This window comes from Psammomys obesus, unplaced genomic scaffold (genome assembly GCF_907164565.1).
Source record: "Psammomys obesus unplaced genomic scaffold, mPsaObe1.curated_primary_1811, whole genome shotgun sequence".
Classification (NCBI taxonomy): Eukaryota; Metazoa; Chordata; class Mammalia; order Rodentia; family Muridae; genus Psammomys; species Psammomys obesus.
The window spans coordinates 6,009,567-6,035,170 of record NW_026591816.1 but is presented as its reverse complement, the minus strand read 5'-3'; the positions used below and the strand labels follow the sequence as shown (position 1 = coordinate 6,035,170).

The window sequence follows — 25,604 nt, the reverse complement described above, 5'->3', positions numbered from 1 at the left end:
GAGTGGGCCCGCCAAGCCACACTGCCCTCACTCCCCATTCGTTATATATAAATATGTATTACCTAATATAATCTACAAATACATTACTTATAGACACACACATCTTTAAACTTACTGTATTTACTACTGTTGTGGGAGAGGGCTACACATGTAGAGGTCAGAAGAGAACTTTGTGGTGTCAAGTTCTCTCTCTACTTCCATTTTGGTATGTTTTTATGGGACCTAGGGATCCCAATCAGCTGGGTAGGCTTATACAGCAGGCACATTTATCCAGCTATGGTTATTTCTTCTTGATTCCTAACTGGATTCTTTTTTTAGGAGTGTTCTCACACCACAGTGACAATCAACTTCCAATACTCATCACCCTGTGGTTGCTTCAGTGCCTGGCTAGAAAGATCCCGTTTTCTACAGCAAGTTACGAAGTTGCCAGGGGCTTCAAAACAGAGAATGAGCTACATTCTCCTTCTATGTTACAAATGTATCCCAGAAGAGCCACCACCTGAACCATCTCTAGAGACAGGTAGATTAGCACATACTTGACATTATCAGTCTTCACACACACACACACACACACACACACACACACACACACACACACTCACACATGAGTACATGTCATTCAGCATGGAGGCACACAATTCTAATGTCAGCCCTCAGGAGGCAGAGGCAGAAGTACTGAGCCAGCCTGTGCTACCTAAGAAAACTGTGTCTCAAACAATAAAGTGTTCCTTTATTACAGTATCTATATTTCAAGAGAACAGTAGCCAATGGTCCTGATAGCATCTAATGAGATGAATACTCACACCATCTCTCTACTGCATTTCAAATGGGGGAGGGAGGATGCCCAGTCAAACTCTTACAAATGGACACAGGTACTGTAGCCACAGGATCTGAACATTGCACACGGGGCTCTGCACCTCACACCCACATCATGCCAGTACTTCTATAGTTTGCAGTAACTCTTCACAGGGAAATCAGAAACTGTATTTGGCATGTGTATTCTCCTTACTCAGAAAATAGCCCTCACATGTGTATGTAGCTTACAAAAGGCTGGACTTTCATAGTGCTTTGGGTTAAGCTTTTATTAATAACTCAGAGATGACACTTCACTCAGGTTAAATGTTAAATGGCTTTCTTATATGGGCCCCCAAATCTTACACTGCATCTCATTACCGCATGCACAGCACTGGCCTCTGCCATACTGTAAACTCCTTAGAAGCAGGAACTGTGCTGGAAGGTGATGAAACCAGAAATAATGGTGAGCACACAGTAGGTATTAAGCGCTGCACTAAACAAGCTTCATAGATTATGTCACTCAATCATAGAATACTTTCTCTCTTACAAATGTAAGAGGTAATCTGAAGTTGTGAAACCAGGGCTTTTTTGCATAACCAGTCCAACCACTTCTGAACCACTTCACATGGTAAGTCTGGGTTGCTCCCCCAGCCAAGCCCAGGTTTCTTTTTGAGATTCTGCCAATTAAATTCTCACTGTACACGTTCCTTCAGAAAGATCTGCTACTTCTTACCCTTGACAAAAAAAAAAAAAAAATGTTCAACTTTAATTTTCAAACAGATAGGGAAAGCCAAGTGGCCCACTGATGTGTCATCACAGCGGAAGGGAGCCAGGGGCCCTTTCAGTCCATGCCATGCCTGCACTCTCCTCCTGGACAGGCCAGGCATCTGGGATCTGTGTGCTCAGCGTCCACTACCATTAGAAGGTTGCTACTCTCTCCACACAAGCAGTAAGGGGAGAAGCCCAGCGACATGGGCTCTAAACAGCACAGCAGCTTCTCAAAGTGCAGTCAGAACCCACAGTCTGTTCCTTTGAAGGGGCATTGTCTGTTTGATCTATAAGACCCAAATCACCAGAGAATGTAACTTCACCTTTTCCTACACAGGGTAACAAGCTGACGGTGCACACCTTAGAGCTGAGGTTATAGGAGAAAAATAAATAAACAAGAACAAAAGCAGCAGTTCTACATATGAGTCACAGATTACAAAGCCCCTTGGATTTCCATAAAGCCTTACAGACTTTGTTTAGAGTCAAGTCAGCCATGACCTCTGATTTTGAGCACTTCCCACATCTGGTTTTGCCAGAGTAGAAACTCCTTGATCTAGCTGTGAGGTACAGGCTAATGCAACTAGGACAATTAGTCAATTTCTAGGTCCGGAGATGGAGGCACTCCAAGCCAAGCCAAGAGGCCTTGGGGTCAGGGTAAAGGGGCTGAACAAAACCACAATTTGGGGTACAGAAATTTTCTCTTAAATCCATAGCCTAATGTTTCCATCACCAGGACGCCTTCTCAGCAGCTGCCCAGCAGCCCCGAAATGCCCAGACCCTCCCTGTCTGTCTCACGTCTCCCTTCAAGTCTGCACCTGGTTTGGGCCCAAGGTGTCTGGGGCTAAACTACGAAACTTAAACAGTGTTTTTCAACAACAAAAAGAAAACAATAGTGTAGTGTTTGAGTTTGTTATTATTAGTTTTTTTTTTTTTTTTTAATAAATGAAGCAAATTAGTTTTTCAAGGTAGGGGAAAAGAGGCCCACAAGGTGTCTCTCTTGCTGGGCTAATACAGTTACAAGTTAGATAACAAGCCATACAATCTTCGGTTTATATATTCATTTGTTTATAAGGTAATTATGAACAAGGTATTAAAACTGCCAATTACTTGAGTGACGAATAAAATTTTCCTTGCAGTAAAAGTATGGTCCAGCCAAATCCAGCAATTTCCTGAACTGCACAGCTCCTAAATTGCAGTGTGAAAGCGCTCCGTTCTAGATGGCTCATGTACACTGTGGTCTTTGTCAGCCTCGATGCCCAGCACAAAAATCCCTTATAACCACCAGGATAATAGCCCCTGTATCACAAAAATTTAAATCTGCCCTAATGGAACTGAATCAAATCCAAATTCAAGTTTCTTATTACCTTAGACTAACTGGCAAATTACCACCTGATAGGTACCAGTCTAAAACAAAAACAAATAAAAAAAGTTACTTTATTTTATGAAAGAAGGTTTTAAAAAGAGAGAAGTAACTACATTTTTTTTTAAATGAAGAAAAAAAAAACAAACAAAAACCTCTTATCACCTGAAACTCTCAAAATAAATGCATTTCAGCGTTTGGGTCCTAAACAGCCACTTGCAGAACACAAAGATCCAATTCAGTTATAACTTTAGCTTTTCTCCAAATATGGATAAACACCAAAATTCATCAACACATTCACAGGCACCACAGGCAATTCATGCTGGGGCAGAAAGTGTGCAGTGCCTGATTAAACCCAAATTCCTCATCCATCACTGAGGTTACATGCACAGGGCGTCTTTCCACTGCCGAAATAACAAGGCCTGGAGGGCGTTCAAGCCCTGCACAAACCCATCGGAGACTAGGAATATTTGGTTTTCTGTTTGTTGATGGTACAGAGAGTTCCACGGTCAAATCATTGCTGAGGTGACTTATAATTAGTTTCTTCAAGACAAACAGACCTTCGGGGCATGGCTGGTGGGGAGCAGCGGACAGCTGCTTCCTTCCAGCTTCCAAAGAAGCCACGGGAAAAACAGGAGTCCCACGTATTTCAACCTTGGCTGCTGAGGTCCAAAAATAATGTCTTCATTTTGTCGCCAATGTCATCTTTCAGTCAACTTTGCCAACTACCATAAAATGTGGAGGCAAATACAGCATACCAATTTTCTCTGATGATATTTATTTTAAGAATGCTGGAGAAAGACCTTGCTGTGAACAAGATTAAGATGCCCTTGACTTCCCTTGAGTCTCAAGTCTAGCAGGGAACGGGGAGGGAGAGAACAACAGACAAACAGAATTTGGTAGCAGGGTTGGTGCTGTGAGAAGGAAGGAAGGGGCATCAGTGAAAGTACAGGGGTCTGCCACCTCAAGGGCATAGAAAGGCCAGCAAAGTTCAGCAATGAAATCACTGGTGAGCCTCCAGGGATGCAGAGCTGGCCTGGCCATTGGGAGGACAGGCCAGTGCAGCTGCATGTCAGCTCTCCAACAAGAAAGAAGAACGAAAGCAGAGTGTCTTCTCAAGGAAATGGAAGTGTGCTTGGCTGGCTGGGGTACAGTGTTCACAGCTACAGACAGAAAGCTTGCCGTCCAAGAGTCAGTTAGCTGGGACTAAAGACAGGGACTAGTGACAGGTTAAGAGCACTTGCTATTCACTCAGAGGATCCGAGTTCAGATACAAGCACCCCACAGTGAGGGGGTCACAGTCACCTGTAACTGGAAGCCACGGATCCAACACCTACCCTGAGGGCACCTGCATACATGTGACATACATATACACATATGCAAATGTACATAAATAAAAATAACAAATCCTGAACCAACAAAAAGAGTAAAGTAGCCAAGACGAGAGTATGTCTAGTCAGGCCCTGGGCATCATGTCAAGCAATGACTTTCCTATCCTGTTCACCTGTGAGGACAGGCCTGAAGCTTTGGAGTGCTGTGGTGACATCATTACCGGTGCCATATGCAATGGATGCTCTGGCAGGGAGCAGGTGACAGAAACTAGCTGAAGGGGAGGGCACCAGGTGTGAGGCTTCAAAATCAATGAAGACAGAGGATGATACTGTGCTGCCACGCAATGACCTGCTTGGATGTTATGTTTGGGGGTCATGTACCACCCTTCTTCTGGCTTCCAGAGCAGCCAAGGGGTGGTCTCTCCTGCACACAGCTGGGCCCCTACTCAATAGCTCTAGTCTTGGGACCAAGTTTAACTCTAGCGGAGTTTCCATTCAGTCTGTTACTTTCATCTTTCATGATGGATGTGGGTTCCTTTCTAAGGCCTGGGCTCCACCTTGCTCAGCAGGTATGAAGTATTACAGATGAAAACACCCGATACCAACACTTCAACCCATCTGTAGCTTCTTGGAAAATGGCTGAGTGCACAATCTCCACCTATGAGGAATGTGTTCCTTTGATAGATACTGAGCACACAGAACTCTGTAATCCTGGGGGGAATCACTAAGCAGAACAGAGCACAGGCTAGGACGGCCGCTTGACACAATGCCAACTGCTTCTACTTTCAACTTGCTGTGATCTCCAGAATGTACAAGTGTCTCAAAAACACTCACACACTGTAAAGTGGAATAAAATGGTGATAATTTACTTCCAGGGTGCGAAAAAGGGCTTTCAGATGGAGTAGCTTCTATTCTTGGGGAACAGAGAGTAGTGAGGTTGGTTGTTTTCCTTTTTTTTTTTTTTTTTTCGTTTTTTTCCAACCCTGGAATTCCTGATCCAATCAAGCTCTTGTTCCTTCTGAAGTAAGAAACGTCTGCCAATCATTTCAACTGTGTCCTCCCTATTGAGCCAGATGAAAGGCAGCTCAAAGGCAGGCATGATGTGTATGGGCATGCAGTCTTGGCTGTGTAAGGAGGCTATGTGCAGGAGGCACTCTCCTTTCCAGAGGATGGGAGTCTATGGTTTAGATACTGCAGAGGCCCCTCGACGTGGATGTTACCCCTCTTACAACGCTCCAGTTCTGTTCTTCTGCTGTCACCAACAACTTATGAATTGTGGTCATTCCACGTACTCACCACCATGCAAGCACATTAACTGTATGGCCTGGCACAATCCGCCCTGGCCATAGAGAGATACTGGCCTCTGTATAAACTTACAAGCAACCAGCTCAGCACCATATATAAAGAAATCACAATTATTAACAAAAACGCAACATTGTACACACACACTGAAGGGGATTTATTTCCAACACACAGACACTGAATCAACCAACTCCCCATAGTATCAGACTTCTTTTAAAAGAAAGGTTTTCGGGCGAAACCTGCGTCTTCTCAATCAGATAAAATAAACAGCAGCCACTGCTCACCTCTACAAACAGGATAACGAGGAAGTTTCATTACGGGAATACACATGTGTAGGCCAGCCCACTATCGTGGTGCCATTGAGTAAAAGCCAAAAGTGGAGGCTTCAGAAGGAAGCCTGATTCTTGATGAGCTGATGGTGCTAACCAGCGAGGGACCCATGCAGCGAGGAGGAGAGTTTCATAGTGTCTCGGCTAAAGCCAGGTGGACAGGAAGGGTCATCAGCTTGTGCAACAGCAGCTGCACAATCATCAGGCCATGTATGTCTGCCAGTTTTAAGACACGTTAAAATGGAAAACAAAATGTGGATCAAAAGCCTGTTCATGCCACGTATAAGTTCAAGTTGGTCCTCTGTAAACAAAAATTGACAACACATTCTCAAAGAGGAGGATGAAGTTCAGAAGCAGCTGAAAACTCATTTTAATGTGAAATGACTTGTGTAAAATAAAGCCAACGATGCCTTGACAGTAAAACTTTTAACCCTCTGGGTCCTGAGAGATGACTCAGCAGGAGAAAGCACTTGCTGCCAGGCCTGACAACGTGACTTTGAACTCTAGAATTCACACCATGGATCTCCAGTCCCCAGGTTGTCCTCTCATGTCCACATACATGCTTTAGACATTCATGGGAAGGACGATCCAAGATGCCTTGGTGCACCAGAAAATGGTACACTCCTCCCGAGCTTCCCAGGAGGGCAGAAAAGCAAACACTAGCTGACTAGTTACACAGAGCAACTTGTCCAAAGTTAAGGCTCTTTGATATAATAATTCAAACTGTGGTGCCTGCAGGACTTTAATCTCTTCCTGCTTCAATGTCTTGCTTTGCTGCACTAGCTGAAGCCAGACAGAAATGAAATAGAAAGATCTCACCCAGCCATCACCAGCTGGGAGTCAAGATTTGGATGATGGTGCACGACCAATAAGTAGATTTGCTGGAAGCTCCAGGGAATAATCACAGCATCCCTTAGCATTGCGCTGGGCATGGAGAGACTTTATAATGTGCCCCTGTATCTGATTCTTACTGGTCTCCATTTATTCTCCCATTTCATGGGCCTTACCCCCCATCGGTTTCTGCCTGTTTGAAAATGATGCTGAGAGTCTGGCAATTTGTGTGGGCATGGTGTTCAGACAAAAAGGCTCAGAAGGTCCAGTCCTTGCAGATGGAGGTTGAGAATCCATGTGCTGTTGCAACCCTTCACCTCAGTGTTGCTCAAACCTGAGCCAACATCGAGCTGGAAGACAGCACTCCTGAGGGAGGACTGCAAAGCACCACACTGCGAGGGCTCTAGTCAACGTGTGTGCAAAGGAAGGACCTGAGATTCTGTGTTTCCACTAAGTTCTCAGGAATGACCCACTGCATGTCGAGTTTTCCTCCTCTCTGAGCCTCTTGTCACAGTCCCACATTGAAATTTCACAGCAATGCACTGGAAGCCTTTTGTCTTTTTCACTGTGCTGGCACACAGTATGCCCTTTGAAGAGAACTATGTTGTTTCTCGGTTCTCACACTGTCTTTTCCCGTATCTTTGATAATCACTTTCTGTCAACCTCTACCAGTGTCCTTGGTGGAACTGAACTCGCAGAGAACCTGCCTCCTAGGGCAATGCTCCCATTACTCACCCTGTCCTGTCCTTTTCTCCATTCCTTTGTCCTGTGGTTCCTTCTGGGAGAACTTTTCAACTTTCTCCCAGCACATTTATTTCTTTATTAAAATGACTATTTCTGAATTCTGAACTTCAATTTTTCAGCTTGGTGAATATTTGCATTTTCAACTTCCTGAATATTTCCTGTGTATATGTTTTCACTGGACTCTTTGATTTTTGTGGTTTGAGCAGCTCATCTTTGGTCCCCAAAGAAATCAGATCTGTTTCTCCATCTAGTCTCTCCAAATCCCTTGTTTCCATTTGCTTCAAACTCTGAATTTCAAAATCAGCAGATATTGACTCATATTTTATAAAAAATTATTTTAAAAAAATCTTACTAAAACCAGTTAGGGCAATAAGCACGTGAAATCCCAGAATTCAGGAGGCTGAGGCAGGAAGATACCGAGTTCAAAAGCCATTCAGTAAAACCGACCAGACAGAGCCACAAAGATAAACAAAACAAAACACAACTGAAAGGGATTAGGGTGTAGCTGTGGCTGGGGTTATGGAATTCATGCCTTACAAGTAGACAGCTCCAGATGTGTTCTCCAGGACCACGCACAAAAAGAAAGCATAGTGCTACCTGCCTTTAACCCAGTTCTTAGGAGATGAAAGCAGGAGGATCCTAAGTTCATGGCCATCCTCTGATTTCTAGCGAGGGCATCCAGGGTCACATGAGAACCTGTCTCATAAAGAAAATGGGGAACCTAGGCTGACTAAAGCTATCACTTCAGGTAGACAGGTTGCTGAAAGATAAATGTCCACAGAGGTGACAGAGGAGCTAGCTTGAACGATGATGGCCCCCAGGGGAGGTTCTCCTTGCAAATCCTTAGGGTCTAGGCTATAGGTCTAAGCATGGCTGTCACCCGAGAAAGCAATGGAAATAAAATGGTAGGAGAGGGTGGAACCTTGGCATTGCTTGACTCAGTTTCCCTGACTCATAGGCAAAGCCCTCCATCCCGCCCAAACTCCAAAGACTCTGCTCAAGCTGTCTTAGAAATGAACTTGCAATCTTGTGTGTCAGATGCAGGTCAGTCACTGGGCTATGAGTGTGGAATGAGAACGTGGAGGTCAGGTTACTTCTTATAAAAAAGTTTTTGCTAATTTTTTCAATAGTATGGGACACCTCCACTTTTACAGATTTTGAATTCCTGAAATAACCTGAGGATCTGTAGCATCTGCAGGTGTGTGCACACACAGAGGCACTCTCTCTCTCTCTCTCTCTCTCTCTCACACACACACACACACACACACTCTTTCACACTCACAGCAGCTTTCACTTTAGGGGATCTTCTCCACTTTCTCCCTACTTAAGTTTATGATTTGCCCAATGCCTGCAAACTTTTTATGGGGTTTTCATTTGGCTTGCTATCTCCTCTTCATTCTTGCTGGTATTTACATTGTGTGTTTTCTGTTCTTTGTCTTTGCTTTATTCCTTTCATTTTCGGTGGCTACAAGAGAACAGAAGGAAATGAATGTGCCCAGCAACCCAGTTAACACACACCTTCTGCAGGAGCTCAATCAGTAACACCGCATTCACATTCTCCCTAACAGTGAGCAAATATTCACCACTGGCCCTGCTTCTCCAATAAGCGTAGACTGTTTTATTGGCCTACACCAGGAACCGTCACTTAATAATAAAAGCAAGAGAGCACCAATGTTCAAAACCACAAGTAAATAACCCGACACCACAAAGGGATTAATTGTGCATCTGTACAGCAGGGTAAGTTCATTCTACTTTATCTTCTGGTAGGGAACATCACAGAGTATCTTGGTCCTACTGGCCCCTCTGACATGTGGTCCCTGTGGTCCTACACGCAGGACCACCACTCTTCTGTGTACTCACTAACATTGAGCCTATAAGTCACGCTAGAAAGGAGCATGAGAATTTAAGACCAGAGATGGAAGGAGTCATGAATGGCAGGGCAAGCCTGATGTCCAGCACTGAGAAGCTGAGGAAGAACCAAGAGGAAGCTAGGCCTACAGAGTGAGACCCTGTGACAACAAACAATAACAGAATGGCAAAAGATGGGTAGAAGGCCTTATGCAAAACAAACAAATAAACAAACAAACTTATGTTTAAAAGCATACAGTACCCACACTGTCTGTTTCCCCACCACAGAGAGGTAAGTTCTAGCAACTACAGCCATAGCACTGGCCTCTCTGAAAAGGGAGCTCACCAGAATGAGCTTCTGCCCCTAACATGCTTCATGGAGAGATCCAAAGATGGCTTTCAGGAACTTTTTTTCCCCATAGTGGAAAATGCCTCTTCCTACAACAGTTACATAACATATAAAACTGTTTTGAATTCTTTGAAAATTCTCTTTGACTATTATATGATGTGGTACGAACAAAGACAGACTCATTCAATGAACTGACTTCGTGTCCAAATCTGTAAGCACTTTTTCATCTTGGAAGAATTCTGCCATCTGATCTCCTGAAGTATGACGATTCCCTTAAAATCTTATTCAACCTTACTCAACAGAGTGCTCTATCTTCCAGCTGAAGCTACACAACAAGGGAAGGAGACAGCCTGGCAGGTGGGATTAAACGCTAAAAAGGAGGTGTTTGTATTTATAATTGCCTTCTCTTTCATGTTTTGAGTTTAGTGCTTAAGCAACTCTCATCAGAAGGAAGAGGCACTGTTGATTACAACACTGTCTCACTGTTTTGTTCTCCACCAAATGGAGAGTCCTGAACCTCTGGCCTTCAGAAGCCATTGGAGAAGCTTAGGTAAGCAAAGGAAGAGACAAAAGTAACTAGACCAGAATATAGGCGCGTGTTGGGTCTTGCCACCCTGATCACGGAACGCTAACTGGCTAGAACTCTGTTTCGTCTGTCTTGGCAGAGCAAGCTTCCCTTGGCATAGAGCGGCTTCCTGCTAGAAGCCGTCTCAGTGCTTCAAAGCAGCACTTGAAATGGCCAGCCCAAAGTGGGGAGGAGGGCGGGCATGACGCCACTCAGATAGCACAGAAGCTTGTGCCCCACTCAGGCAGGACAGACTCAAGGAATGGAAGTCGATTTTAGGGGCTTCAAGAAAGACCACTGGGGAAAGATGGCCCACAAGATTACTTCTGTCAAATCTTGTTTTGAAGGAGGAGAAAAAAAATAAGTCTAATAAGTAAAAACAAACTTTAACAGAAGGAGGAACAGAAAGCCCGACTGTGTGATTAACTAGGACAAGCCATCCATCCATGCCTTTATCCACCCAACAAACACGTGATGAGTGGGCCAAACACTACCGTGCAGGCATGTCGTAGTGGGTATAAAAATAGAAATGATATCAGTTTGGGCAGGTTCCATTTTGAAGAGAAAAAGAACATTTTCAAATCACAAATACTACTAGAAGAAAATACGTTTTCAGATGCACTTCGAAATGATGGAACAGGAAGCAGAAGCAGATAGATCTCTGAGTTCTTGGCTAGGCTGGTCTACATATCGAATTCCAGTGCAACCAAGACTGTGTGGTGAGACCCCATCTCAAACAAACCTACAAATCAACCAACTGTTCAAACAAACAAAATCAAATAGGAGCAAAGCCTAAACTGAGGCACAGGAAGAGCGGAGCACAGGAAGAGTGGAGAACAAGCGACCACGCTATCCAGCATAAAGCAAACATAACGATTCCTAGGAAGCAACAACATGGCTCATCCCTGGACCCAAGGAATGACTCTAGAGACACTCCCGCTTGAAGAAAGGTTGCAGAACACTAAGCATCTATTTAAGATTCTGCTTCTGTCCTAACGAGCCATGTAAAAACACTGAAAGCTCTTAAGAGCCATGACGATGACAAATAGATTTCAAACTCAGTCATTCTAAGCAGAGAATTGAAAACATGGTAAGTCTGTATTCCACGGGCTAGTTTAATGAGTCAGTGTGATGGTAAGCTCCCAATGTGGCCCAGATACAGCTCCATGCAGAGTAAATCCTTTCATGTGCAAGCTATGTATAGACACCTTAAGGTCCAATAAAAGAATACCGAGAAAGGCATGACGATACTTATATGCTTATTTTGTGGGACACAACCGTATCTGGGTTCCGTGGGGGAGGAGAGGGCCCCTAAAGCAGGACTCTGCATGTAGGAAGACATGCATTCATCCGTCAGAAGGACAGCATGTGCTTGCTTGGGGAAGAATTTTGCAGCTAAGTTGGTCAAATTCCATCGCCTCCTCCACAGACAGATATGGGTAGGTCCTGGTAAGGTCTGTGCCTACTTCATCAAAACCAAGCTTGTCGATCCCCCTTAGAAATCTATGTTTTACTTTTGGCTAAAGTTGATCTTCCAGTTTCTTAATTAATATGACAAACTGGTGACCTCTTTTCAAATATTGACTTACGAAGGTTTTGGTTAAAACAACTATTTATGCTTTTACCACCTAGCTATATAATTATTCAGGTATGTTACTACTTGAATTTTCATAATGCTTGCTTTCCCATTTGTAACTTAATTTCTGAGCGACAAATCAATTAAAATCACTAATACCATATTTAAAATCTATAAATTAAGCTTGATGAATACTTCAGATAAACTCAGTATCATACAACCAAGCAAGGGTACCTAAAAGGAATTCCAAACTAATCCAGGAGTCTGATTTTTGGAATGCAATAGAACTATATAATTAATATGGGTTGTATTCACTATATAAATAACAAAACATATATTTCTCCAGACTTAAAATAGGATGACATCCCAGCAAAAACATCATGTGTAGAAAATAAAGTTAAAAATTCATAAGTTAAAAATGCAAACCAAATCTACTGGCCATCCAAGCTAAGGCTAAACCTATCTTAAACATGCTCAAATATATATTCACCTATAGACATGCAAAACCATTTAACAGAAAACCTATTTTACAGCTAGGCGGTGTCTCGTGTAACTTTCTATATGTACTGAAAACAGGAAGCAGGATTATTGTCTCTCTTAAAACCTGGTCCAGCCTAAATACTGAGTAAATTGGAGACAATCTATACGTTAACTCATTCCTCTTTGATTATTTTGCTCCAACCCTACACAAGGCTTGTGTCATTCCTACAGACAAACACCCTCCTTATGTGGCTCTGACATACCCAGGACTCAGAATAAAGAACAACTCTATGATCTGTGCATGACATGTCTGTTACAACTGCTGGTACTCTCAGCCACATGATGCTTGATTCTGGAAAGAAACAATATGTTGACTATCTAAAATGGAGACAGAGGGAAAGGGAGACAGACACACACACACACACACACACACACACACACACACACACGGGGAGGAGGGTTGGTTGCACACTATATCCTTTCATTCTGCTGCTTAAAAAAAAAAAATGTTAAGAGCTTGTCCTTGACTCCTTCCAAACCAGCCAAAGAGGAAGAACCGCTTAGCCACATCTTCTCCCTGGTGTTAATGTTCTGTCCAGGTAGCAATCTCTGCAGTCAAAGCCTGGGATACCACTCCCCCTGGACATGGCCTCTCTTTGACAGTCTTTACCAGCTACTTTGTCCATTGTTACAGCCACTGGAGAGCACACCTCAGGCCTTTTATGTCTTTGCTCTCTGTCACTTAGCAAATGACTGACTTGGTGATTAGGGTCAAAATTCATCCCATAAACACAAAATTGGGTACAAATGCTGACTTATTGCTATTATGTTGTGCTTTATTTCTTGACCACTGAAAGAGAGCTTGAGTTTTCCTGTTAATTCACTCTAAATATAAAACACATTCTCTCTCCCTCATCTACTGCTGCCAAGACAGTTCTAAATTTCCACCTTTCTCCTGTGACCCTCGTGTTTAAGAATCCACATTGGCCCTCTTCCCTAGGCCTATGCCCCTAAGCTAAGCCCACAGCACATGGCAACTGCTGCAGTTGTGAATGCTGGAGATCCTTGAGCCCTTTCAAGTGTGGAATGCCATTTGATCCCTGCCGGAACAGAGGAGAGATGGGCAGACATCGCTGATTGTTTGTACAGATACACAAAGAAGAATTAATTAAGTCTGCCTAAGGTCAGACAGGCCGTTACCGTGAGCCAGACACAAACCTGGGTCCCAGATCCCAGACTTAGTCTCTTCTCCAGAGTGCTCCGTGAGGAATGCTCTCCTCTCGGCACGAACAGGACTGCCCTAGGCTGTTGGAAGGACTGAGACACAGGTCTGAGTCCTACACTGCTATGAGATGTGACAAAGGACACTAGAGGTCACACACCCTAAATCTGTAAGAGTTTCAAAACTGAAATTAAAAAAAAAAAATAGTCTTCATACTAGAAAGCGTTAGTCAACTTGACTGAACCTTTAAGTGCCAGGAGGCTAGTGACAAAGTCCTCTGGCAGCTCCTGAGAGGATGTTCGCAGGCAGGATGAACTATGGAGGAGAACCTGGTCATAAAGAAAGGTAGCATCATGTCATGCCATAGAATAAAGGGGAAGCAGAAAACCCTCTAGTGCAGAGGCCTCCCATCACTGCTTCCTGGCCACCAGCACATCTCCTGCCCTTCCTTCCTTGTCTTCAGGTGTTCTGTTACAGGCACAGGAGAGACTGGGTATCAGCCTTCTAAGCAGTCCACAGAACCAGAAGCTCCCGACCCCTTCGCGGACCACAATCCTGCCACACAGTGCTTCTCGGACCACAATCCTGCCACACAGTGCTGGGTTTTGTCTCTGAGGCCTAAGACCCCACACCAAGGGAAGGCTGTGACTCTTAGGCCTTTCTGTGCCTCCCACACATCTCAGCTACAATGGAACCTAGAAGATGGGCTGGAAGCTCGCATTACTCACAGTAGGTCAGGAGGACAGCAGCGGGGACAGCATCTGTCACCAGCCTTACACATGGCTGAGGACTTTGCCACAGTCTCCACCCCCGCCCCAGGAATCCAACACTGCTAGGTTTTGTTTTGTTGTGTTTTGTTTTTTGTTTTTTCAGAGTGAGACAGTTCAATTTTGTGGGCGTGTGTGTGTGTGTGTGTGTGTGTGTGTGTGTGTGTGTCTGATGTCTGTCTATCATGTCTCTGCTGCCACTTTTCACGTGGGACTTGATAAAGCAGTTCACAAAGCGAAAGGCACGCTCACCATGAAAGACCTGTGTTTCTGAACTCCAGCGTCATTCTGGGTGACTTACAAAGGTGGAAGAGAAGGGGGTCGTGGAGCCCCACTGCTGACGTACTCTGTGACAGACTCTCACTGCAGAGTCAGATAATGAATCCTGAGCTATTTAAATTGCTTCTCTTATTCTTTTTAATTTGGTCTTTTTAATTAGTGTCATTGCTATTGCTATAATTTATTATTATTACTTTACCAAGTATGCACAGTTGAACGCTATAAATATTCAGCCACAGGTTTAGACTATGTGTATACAAGAACCGCCTGAATTATTCTGGTGCACATGGCTTTCCATAAATTTTCCCTAATTCACATGTTAATTAAGCTAATTCTACACTGTATCCCTGCAGTAGGACACTGAGCCACCAAACACAGAGAGCAGCAGAAAGGAACTTATTTGATAACTGGGGAACAGCTAGATGGACAAGGCAAGCTGGGCACAGCAAGCTTAGGGATGAGCTCCAGTCTCCAGCATAAAATGTGAGGCCAAAGTCTCATCTCAGTGAACCCTCTTCTCACTATCACTGCTTTACATTTTTATTTATTTACTCTGGAGAGGGGGTGCCACAGAGAACCTCAGTGCACTCTTGAAAGTCACAGGAAAATTTGGGGGAGTCAGTTCTCTTCGTCTATCGTATGGCAGTGAGAAAGGAACTTGGGTCCTCAGGCTCCGAACCAAGTACCACTTCACAGTCTCACTGCCCTTCCCCTTGAAACTGCCCAGCCTTCTTTGGGCATGCCCATGTCCCAGGCTTTCTTCCATGCTTTATTTTCTCTCCAGGATCTTCCCCTCTCTTTGAGCAACTCTTATTCACTGTATTTCCTCTTCTCCAAGGTGAGACATTCCTGCTATGTGGTAAGGATTTCTGTTTGTTTTGCTGACCTCTGACCCTGGAGAACTGTAACCTGACACATATTAGGACTCTATCAATATTGGCCTTGCCTGACCACATCAAAGGATAGCTGCCAGGGCTCAATAATCACACCTTTATCAGGAGCCCTTTGAAGATGGCTCCTCACTAGAATGAAGTTCCACCATGACAGGCAGTTCGTGGGCTCCTTCCTAGAACAGAGGCTGGCATATGACACGTATTCACGGCACTCTAGATGAAGGCACTGTCTCCCCCTCCGCCCATCGCCTCCTGTGTAACAGGCTCTCCCTGCCTTCTCTCCACAAGTCCCCACACTGACTCCGGGAATCACATACAGCACGTACAGCACACCACACACACACACACACACACCACACACACAGATGGGGCCTCCCAGTATGGGCGGACCTTGCACTATAGATGAGAGGGACCTTAATGAATCCTGTACCACTTGATTTGAGCTTTGCAAATGTCTACAAGTCAGGCAGTATCAAGACCAAGAGCTGAGCATGTACCCACCATGTTTCACAAATCAAATTGCCCTAAGTCACATTTCAGATTTCAGAAGGGCGTGGAACATGGATAAGTCATGCCACACCACATAAAGCAGAGACAAGCACTCATCACTTTTACTTTCAGATGTACTCATCCAGAGGATTATTCCATGACCAAAAACCAAACCAAACTAACCAACCTATCCTACCACAGCTATGCCATGTTTTGAGAAAGGGAAAAAAAAATCAACAAATAAAAGAAACATACACAAACACACACAGCCTTGCCCTGCACATCACTGAGCTCTTCTGATTTTTTTTTTTTTTTTGAGACAGGATTTCTCTGTGTAGCCTTGGCTGTCCTGGGCTCACTTTGTAGACCAGGCTGGCCTTGAACTCAGAGAGAATGGAGATCCACCTGCCCCTGCCTCCCCAAGTGCTGGGATTAAAGGTGTGCGCCATGGTGCCCGGCTGGTCTTTCAAATCCTAAAAGATCTGTTATTGTGCCAAAGATAAGCTTTGTTAAGAAGACGAGCAGTGGCTCTCCAGCCAGCATACCAGGTCACTCCTATTTTACCAGGCTTCAGAAGAGTCTGTCTGCATTTGTCTTTGGACATGGGATGCCATGTGAGCCAGCGTTAGCTCTTGTCTGCGACGACAGGCAGAGGCAGACATCTGACTAGTCAGCCATCGCTGAAGCCAGCTACTCCAACTGGGAGGGTCCAGTGGTACAGAGAAGAACAGCATGAAGCTGGGGTATTAAATCTGTGTTCTCATAACAACAATATACAATAGAAATATATCTGTGTATATACATTATATAATCACAAGTATGATTTCATATAAATATGTGAGATCTTTAGATATGCCCTAACAAGACTCGAACTATTTTTTTGGTTTGTTTTAGAGCATATAAATAGCCCAGAAAAAAAAAATGTTTTATTCCAAATGATTTCTAATAACAAAAGTGAAAAGCCCTGGTAATAAAGGTCACAGTTTTAGAAATTACTTTGAAAAATGCAATTAAAACACTGTGTTAAAGAAGTATCAAAACTGGGTCATTTCCTGTTTGTTTTGTTTTTATGCAATTTCAGAAATGTGGTTAAAAGCAGTGATATTTAGCTGAGATTACTTTGAAGGGCCTCTCTATAAAGGAAAATGTTCCTTTCTACACACTCTGATACAGAAGATATTGATGCTTTAGAAATAACTATATCTTCCAATATTCAGAAGTGCCCTCAGGAGAAAATAAAATCTTTGTAGAAAGAAACCACCAGAGAGGTAAAATTCTCAAGACTTCTCATGGGCATAAAACTATTTTTCACCCTCCATATTGCCTAGCAGGCTCCTCACATAAATCACCACCCACAGAGGCCTCCTAAGCTCAGCAATAATTGGGCCTCTCATTATGTGAGAGGAACAAAAGAGTAACTGCCCAGATGTCCTGGGACAGATGAAAGGGAAAGGAGGTAAGATTATTGAGGCTAATTTGACACACAGACTCACTAAAGCCAAACACATACAGAAACAGCACGTGGTAAATTCATAACTTTCCCTGCAGCCTTTATAAATTCATAACTTTCCAGCCTTTAGCTTTCTAGCTACAAGTGACAGCATTCAGAGGTGTGATCGTTGCTGTTTAGTTCCAAGAGAATTTCGTAACTTCCTTGCATGCTCTTAGGCTTTCAACTCTCTGCCATGCCACACTGCAAACTATTAGCCCACTGTACCCAGAGCAAAATCCACCCTGCAGACCCTCAGCCACCACTGTGCTGGGCTCTTAAGCATGTTGATAGAATCTGCCAAAACAGAGGACAAAGATGCCAGGAAAAAGAGAAATTTTGAAGAGCTGTCTTGGTCAGTCAAAAATAACTCGCAATGCTACAAAGACACCTTCTGCTCAGATGCCAATAAAACACAAAGAAAATAGGTATTAATACTAATATGAAAACTTTCATTTTTTTTTTAATTCAGTGTTTATTTGATAAATACCAAGAGCCTTTTCTTTCATTCGTTTCTGGTTCTGATCTGTGGAGAAACCACAGTATCAAATGCCACTTAGCTCTTATTCAAACAGAAGAAAGCAGACAGAGCGGCTGCAGGGTGACTTGGCTGACCTGGGCCTTCAGTAAAAACAAACCGCTATAAATCACCAGATGTAAGCAATTGGAGAGTGATCACTTTAATTAATTGACCAGCTTGCCTGAAATTTACTATATAACTTCAACCCTCCCCACACCCTTACTAGAAAAAAAGGAACAATGGTGGGTTTTATCAAGCTGTTAAAAGAATATGTTTTAGTTTCAGAGACAAGTAAACTATTTAATTGCTCAGATCAAAATGGGAATGTCTTAATTTTAGAAATTAAACCTGCTGGAACATATGAAATGCTACTTTTAAATACTGCAAGGACAAGATGGCCCCAAAGCTGGTCTCAGATACATCAATATAAGCATTTTATTAAACGCACTGAAAATACAGAAAAAAACTGACACAATTTTAATTGTATCTGAAAACTTTGCAAACTAACATTTTGACTTCACTTACTGATTTAACTGCCTAAGTTGTCATTTTTAGTTGGAGTTTCTAACCCTGATCCCATACCAGGAGCCGTACTTAAGAGCTAATGTGAGATGGCTTGTGTTAAGAGCAGATTCTGCTTTTGATTGGACCCTCATTCAATTCCCAACACCTACCTCCAGCAGCTGGTAACTGAGCCAGGGGATCTAGTGCTCTCTTTTGGACTCTAAGGGCACCTGTACTCACATGTGCACAAATCCACATATACACATAGCTTAAAAAAAGGACGATGCCTCCATGGCAATGGCCAACTCCCATTCTCACACAGTAGTAAGTCTGATCATTCTGTACAAACACAATCATAATGCACCATAGCAGTTCCTATACCAACCGCTAGCAATGCCAGAATTTAAGTTCTAGTCAACAGATTATAATCAAAGTTTAAAGTATCTTCTTTCAATCCCAGAGACCACAGTAGCAAAAGCAGTAGGGTGTAGAGTGTGTTAAACCTGCTGGAACATAGAATGTTTGAGGGGGATGTAGTTTAATGGATTGTCTAGCAAACAAGAGCTGGGTTCCATGCCCACACCAAAATACATTCACGCATGCCAACATGCATACATACATACATACATACTTGAGAATTATAAGTGGAAACAAGTTAATCTATATTTACATTAGGCCTCTTGGCCTTCTTTATTATGCCTTGGGAATAGTCCTAATGCTGTGATGCTTCAGTACAGTTCCTCATGTTGTGCTGACTTCCCCTCAATGGGAAAATTATTATGCTGATACTTCACAACTGTAATTTTGCTAGTGTTACAAATTATGACATAGATATCTGACATGGCCACCCAAATGGGTTGCGACTCTGAGAAGCCCTGTAGACGACACCTGCTGCTCTTACAGAACATGCACGGGAACGGTGCTGACATTCACTTACAAGGAGAGCTGTGTAACCTTCGCAGAGACTGGTCCCAGGTTTGGAATGGTCTCTAGTTCATTGTTGTTCAGCTTCCTGTGAAGCCAAAAGAACAGGAGACGCTAATTAGGCCATCGGAAATTCGAAGGCATCACCCAGTTATAAGTTCCAAGGAAGTTCTTTTTTTCCGAGACAGGGTTTCTCTGTGTAGTCTTGGCTATCCTGAACTCATGTTGTAGATCAGGCTGGCCTCAAACTCACAGAGATCCTCCTGACTCTGCCTTCCAGAGTTCTGGGATTACAGGCATGCACCACCATGCCCAGCACCAAGGGGAAAATATTTTATGCAACCCTCAAAAAGAAAATAAGTAGAACTCACACTTCTCGAAGGCTTTGAAGGTGGTCCAGGGAACTTGTCTGGATAAAAGATAATCTGTTGTGACTCAGGTCCCTGTAAGAAAACAAAAGTAATATTTCAAGTAGTTTCTTAAATGTCACTAATATCACTTAATGACCAACTAGGCAGAGGTTTTGAATTCTCTCTCTTAACACCAGTGACAAGCAGAGAAATAATTGGACCATTCTGTCCACAAATTAAATGGCAACCAAATGCCAAACTCGAAATGACAAACTTTGAGGACAAAGTTAGTTTAAGAGACTGGCAGACTCAAATACTTGAAGCCCACAAGCATTTTAAGAGAGACTTTTTGGCACATGGTGAACAGATCTTTGTGAACTGTAGTTTGCTTCAGCCTCTCATCTCCCCACTCCCAACTTCATACAATGACATCACAGACTATGAAAAGTGTCTAATTAGGCAGGTTACTGAAACAAGTACTGCGAAGAAATAGTTTATTATCACAAAATTAGGTACCAATGTCTTTACTGCAGTCAGAGAGGGCCGGTTGCCATCCATGGGTGTTTGTTTGTTTCTCTGTTTTAAGGGGCTAGATTCCTGTACGGGGTGTGCTCAGGCACACACACATCCCTGAATGTATATATGCTCAAAAGGATATAACACAGAAATGCGCTTTTAACCAAAAGGCTCAGTCAAAAGTCAGGTGGATCAGTGTTCTGGGCTGGGACGGGCTAGGTCTACCCTGCATCAAGATTTTAAATGAGGGACAAAATCCAACAAACGTTTCAACATCCTGTCTACAGGCAGCCAAAGTACTATAATGAGGATGAAATGGGCGAAACAGCCTCTGGAAGGCAGGATCAAGCCTGTGGCTGGAAGCTCCCCTCTGCAAGAGGCAAGCTGGTCCTAAGCTAATTCTTCAGTGTTTAAAACGAAGCTTTTTAAAGAACCAAGGTTTTAGAAAACTGAAGTTAGCTGCTGACAAGCATGAGTCACGTTACGTACGTGAGAATGTGCTCCCACAAGTAACAGAAAAATTGAACTCACAGACCCAGAGAAAGTGTTACTTCTTGTTTAGTTGACAATTCAAAATTAAAGATTCTGTCATTCTCCAAACTTCTTGTTTTGAGAGTAAGCCCTGATTGATGTATTTCACCTTAAAACAAACTTTTAAAAAAACAACTTGCAAAGATTTTATTCAAGCTCCGTTTGCTTAAAGACCTACCAGACAGTAACAGACATGAGTAGATTTGTTCTGGTGGAGTTATAACATGAAGGAGGAAAAAAAATCTGGCTCAGTTTGAAACTATAAAAATCCTGCAATTACAACCACTGCTGTGCACGCTCACCACGCTGACTGGAGCCAGACACTTTCCCTCACAGGCCAGCCCAAGTCCATCTGGAGTTCATCAAGGAAGCCATGAGCCCAACGACTCACGTTAGCAGTCAAACAAAACCTGTGTGCTTTAGCACCCCAGACAGACGCAGACTGCCCACATGGTTTAAAACACACGGAGCAAAGAGTCCTCCACCTGGGACTTTAGCCTCACTCTACAGAAGAGTCATTTGGACCTACTTAACTCAAGAATGCTGAGGCTCCCCCCACACAGCCATTGTTTCCTGTGTTTGAAAGCACAGGGGGACCAATCTGCTATTTACATTTAATACAGTTGATTTTCTTTTAAATTAAAAGAAAGAAAAGAAAAGCTAAGAACTGCTCTCTGTTCCCTGGAAGGTTTATTTCACAGAGATCCTGGGAGAAATGAGATTTGAGTGCTCAGAGTTTTCCAATGAGTAATGGGATGAGATTCCCCCAACAAAAGGGAATCAGCCTTCAGCCCAGTGCACATTCTAGGCACACTGGTTTCATGTCCTCCAGCAGGTGCTGGCAGCCACACAGATCTTAGTGCAAATGCTTCCATCCTGAGCTCTGTACACTATTAAAACCACACTATATGTGGGAGAAAAAAAAAAAGCACTTAAGTGACTTTTACTGCTAAATACTTAAAGCCATGGAACTTTGAATTTACCTAAATTTAGATTTAAAGTAATATACATTTCAGAAATAATTGCCTTCCTTTTAGAGGATGCCACATTTTCCTGCATCTCTCCTATACTGTTTTTATGACTGGAGCACTAAAGAGAGATTTGGGAGATACAATGCCTGTGTTGTCTTGAACCTTGGACAGAAACCATTCAATAAGGAGGGTAGATTCATCATTATCTGAAGTTCCATGAAAAAGCACCTTCCCTAGGAAACTTTTTTTTTAAAGACTTGCTGTGATAAGGTCAACAGATGGGAAAGTTGGTGAGGTGCTAACTCTCCAGAAGCCACTGGGCGAAGGTATGGCTTTTGCCTTGCTGTATATGGTAGGGTCACTCTGCATTTTATCAAGCCAATGAGCATATGTGAAAATTATTGATTTTTGCAACATTTGGTTCTAGCTATCGTTTTCTTCTTTTTAAGCATTTGGAAATCTGACTTCCATCTCAAATTTGAAAATACAAATACAGCGAAGCTTCTTAATCAATCCCACAGGGGCCTGCCAAGCTGCTAACTCAGCAGAAATCTGGAAACCAAAAAAACAAAAAGGCAGGCTGTAGCAATTTCAAAACACTGATCCAAAGCGACTCGTAAATCAGCCTGCTATGCTCGAGTTTGGGTCTGGAAAATATAGAGAAACAGCTGTGGAAACCATATTCCACAGGACTATTATTCCCTTCCCACCCCCAACTGTTCTCTGTTCCAGAAGATTCATAACAGGCCGACACCAAAGAAGTCACACCACCTTTTGGACTTTCGCCTCAGCCCTATGAAGAGCTCAAACTTTTCTATGTGATAAGATAAATCATCTGAAATTCCAGCTAAAAATTAATAACACTCGAGGTTCCTGCTGGCAATCAAGCAATTTCCCGCCTTTGGCTAAATAACCTATTTTCACAAGCCCCGTCTCTAGCGTCAGAGCTCTGGAGAGGCACACACCAAGTTCTCAGAGAGCTCTGGAGAGGCACACACAAAGCTCTCAGAGAGCTCTGGAGAGGCACACACAAAGCTCTCAGAGAGCTCTGGAGAGGCACACACCAAGTTCTCAGAAAGCTCTGGAGAGGCACACACAAAGCTCTCCTGAGTCAGGCTCCAGCAGTTACTTCTCTAACAGCCACTTTCATTAAAGAACTGCAGGTTCCTTCTGAAAGCAGAAGGCAGCAGAGCTGCCTTATTGTTTGGCCCCAACTATTCAGCTTTCCACATAAGGCTCTCCTAAGGCAATAAAGGACAACTGGGGTAAATTGGGAAACACACACATACACACACACATACATTCCTAACTTGCAAATTCAACAAAGGAAACAAAAGACACACAGCATAATTTCCTGAACTTTCTCATAAACTATCCCAAAGACAAACTTTAGCTATCTTAGTAACCCAAGGAAAGGATTGCTGTAGTGAACAACACATATTTTCTACTCACTCCCTGGCCTTGGAAGCCATCTCCTTAAGAGCTTCTGTAATTGTGTCAGGTTAACTAGCAGCACACACCTCCCAGAGCAATATACCAGATAACGGGGGAGGGGGAACTAAATTGCACATTGCCTTCTGCTCTTCTCTGAGGTGGAGAACAGACCTCTAGAGCTTAGAGAACAAAGAAAACACTGACAATAAAGACGCTAAGACCACATGGTTAGGCGGCACCTAAAGAAAGGGATGGTCAGAAGTCACAAAAGTACAAGAATGGGGAGGCTGTTTGAGGAACTAGCACAGCAGAGCTTCTGACAACAGACCTGGAGCTTATTTATACAAGTGGGATGGATTTTCACATACATTTAAGGAACGGAGACTTGTATTGAGACAATTTACTACCGGCGGAAATGTAATTAAAGACTGTGCTAACCAAATAAACTGTAATTTGTTTTTAGTGTGCCACCAAATTATCTGAAAAACAAAATCCTAATTAGGTCAGCTCCCTTTAAGAATGTTTAAATAGGTATTGAATCCCCCGCCCCCCTTGATTCAACTCAACTTCCATATAGTTTTCTGAAATGCATCTAAAGTTCCGAAACACAGTGCTGTGTGCTGACAGCATTCCATGGGTCCCCTGTCACTGAGAAACTGCCATAAAGGATAAAGTTAGAGTTGGTAGGCATTTAAAGGCACTCCAGAGAAACACAATCTTGTTTTCTCTCTCCTCCCTGTTATCCATGGGTGTTCACCTCCAGGCATTCCCATGTTCCATTCCATATGTTGTCAATGGAGCCATTCTGCCTTCATGAATGCAGCAGGACGACCCCCCACTCCTCCAAGAGGCAATTGAATGGAATTAGCCACAACTAATTGAAAGTCTTGCTTTAGGCTCAAGTCTTTATCTCCCCCTTCACGAGTAATAAAAGCTGCTACATCAGGCATCCCATAATCAGCCATTAAATATCAATCCAATTCTCGTTAATTCTATTTCCTTATTAAACTGCTTTTCAAAACGAGCGTGTTGTTTGGTGGCCAACAGTTTATAAACTGATGGAAGAACTTAGGTTAGGACACTGGTTCAAAAACACGACTTCTTCAGCCGCCTGATCGAAGCTTCGGCCACTGTTTTCAGGATCGACGATTGTTTAAGAGCTGATAATTTCTGCTAGGCCTTAAGATTTAAGATTTAAGTATGAAGTGCACTTTGATTTCTTTTAAACGGGACAACTATTTTTTTTTTAAACACAACTTTTGCTTATGGCTTAAACACCCCCTCCAATTTTAACAAAATTAGAGGTTGGGAGAGAATAAGGAGAGCTGACATTTGTAAGGATTCGTATTTCCAAGTAAATTATATTTTCTTCCGTGTTCTTCCACACAGTTGGAAGTGACTTTGGGTTTTCAGGCTTTCTAGCTAAAATTCGCCAAAACAATGCTCAGCGCTTGCCCTAAACCTTCCCAGGGCTACTGCAGAAGATCTCGCTCTGAAAACCCTCTGACTATCCGATCAGCCTTCGCACCCAACTTCTCACTGGAACCGAGACGCACTACAAAGTGGCCCGGGAGGGAGGCTGATGGTTCGCTAATGTGAAATTAAGCACAGGAGGCGGAGAGGAAGAAGAAAAGTCTGCACCACAGCAAGGGGTACTAAGTCAGAAGCGCGCATGCAGTGACTGCGACCCGCAGGGACCTTAACCTCTGAGAAGCTACGGCTGGGCCAGTTTCCTACATAAACTCAAAAGAAAACCACCAAAGTTCAGAGTGGCGAGCCAAGAGCCCACCTGAGCGGATGCAGACGGAGGCTGAGTACCCCGCGGGATCCACTCGCGGCCTAAGCGCTGCACACTGCGCCCGAGCCCCGAGCCTTGGAGGACTCATCGCGTCCCGCACCCCTGGCGGGCCGGTCCCCTCCACTCCACAGGAATGATACCGATACTCACAGCCGTGCGACCCAGGCCGGGAGAGGATCGGGAAGGCGAACCAGCCGGCGGCGGCTGCAGTCTAGCAGGTCCCCTAGGCAGTGGCAGGCGGCTGGGCACGGGCGCCGAGCAGCATCGCCCGAGAGCAGCGCGGGCGCCCGGTGGCCTCCGCGCCCCGCTGGGCCCGCGCGCCCCAGCCCCGCGCACAGCAGCAGCCCCAGCGCCGCCGCCGCCGCTCGGAGCCCGGGAGCACCCATCGCCGCGCGCCCCGCCGCCTCCGGCTCGGCCTGGAGCTCCGCAGCCTCGCGCCCCGCGACGAGCCTGGACGAGCACCGACTCCCAGGCGAGGCTGGACACGCCGATCGCGGCCGCGCGCTCCTCGCCGCTCAGTCCCGGCGCTGAAGGCCTCGCATGCCCGCGCGCAGCGGGAGAGCCAGCAGCGGAGGACGGCCAGTGGCGGCGCGGGCAGCCCGAGCGGCGTCCAAGAGCTCGATCGCCCGCGGAGAAACT

The 25,604-nt window shown here is 44.1% G+C and overlaps 1 protein-coding gene across 1 annotated transcript in view; it reads right to left on the bottom strand.

Moving 5' to 3' along the window:
• Nucleotides 1-25,363, bottom strand: part of Lrig3 (leucine rich repeats and immunoglobulin like domains 3) — a 46,440-nt gene extending 21,077 nt beyond the window's left edge. The window contains exons 1-3 of the mRNA XM_055612079.1: nucleotides 25,116-25,363; nucleotides 19,737-19,808; nucleotides 19,379-19,453 (exon numbers count right to left, since the gene is read on the bottom strand). Coding sequence (XP_055468054.1) covers nucleotides 19,379-19,453; nucleotides 19,737-19,808; nucleotides 25,116-25,351 — 383 coding nt within the window. The 5' untranslated portion in view covers nucleotides 25,352-25,363. The remainder of the gene's footprint in view (nucleotides 1-19,378; nucleotides 19,454-19,736; nucleotides 19,809-25,115) is intronic.
• Between the last annotated feature and the right edge of the window lie 241 nt (nucleotides 25,364-25,604).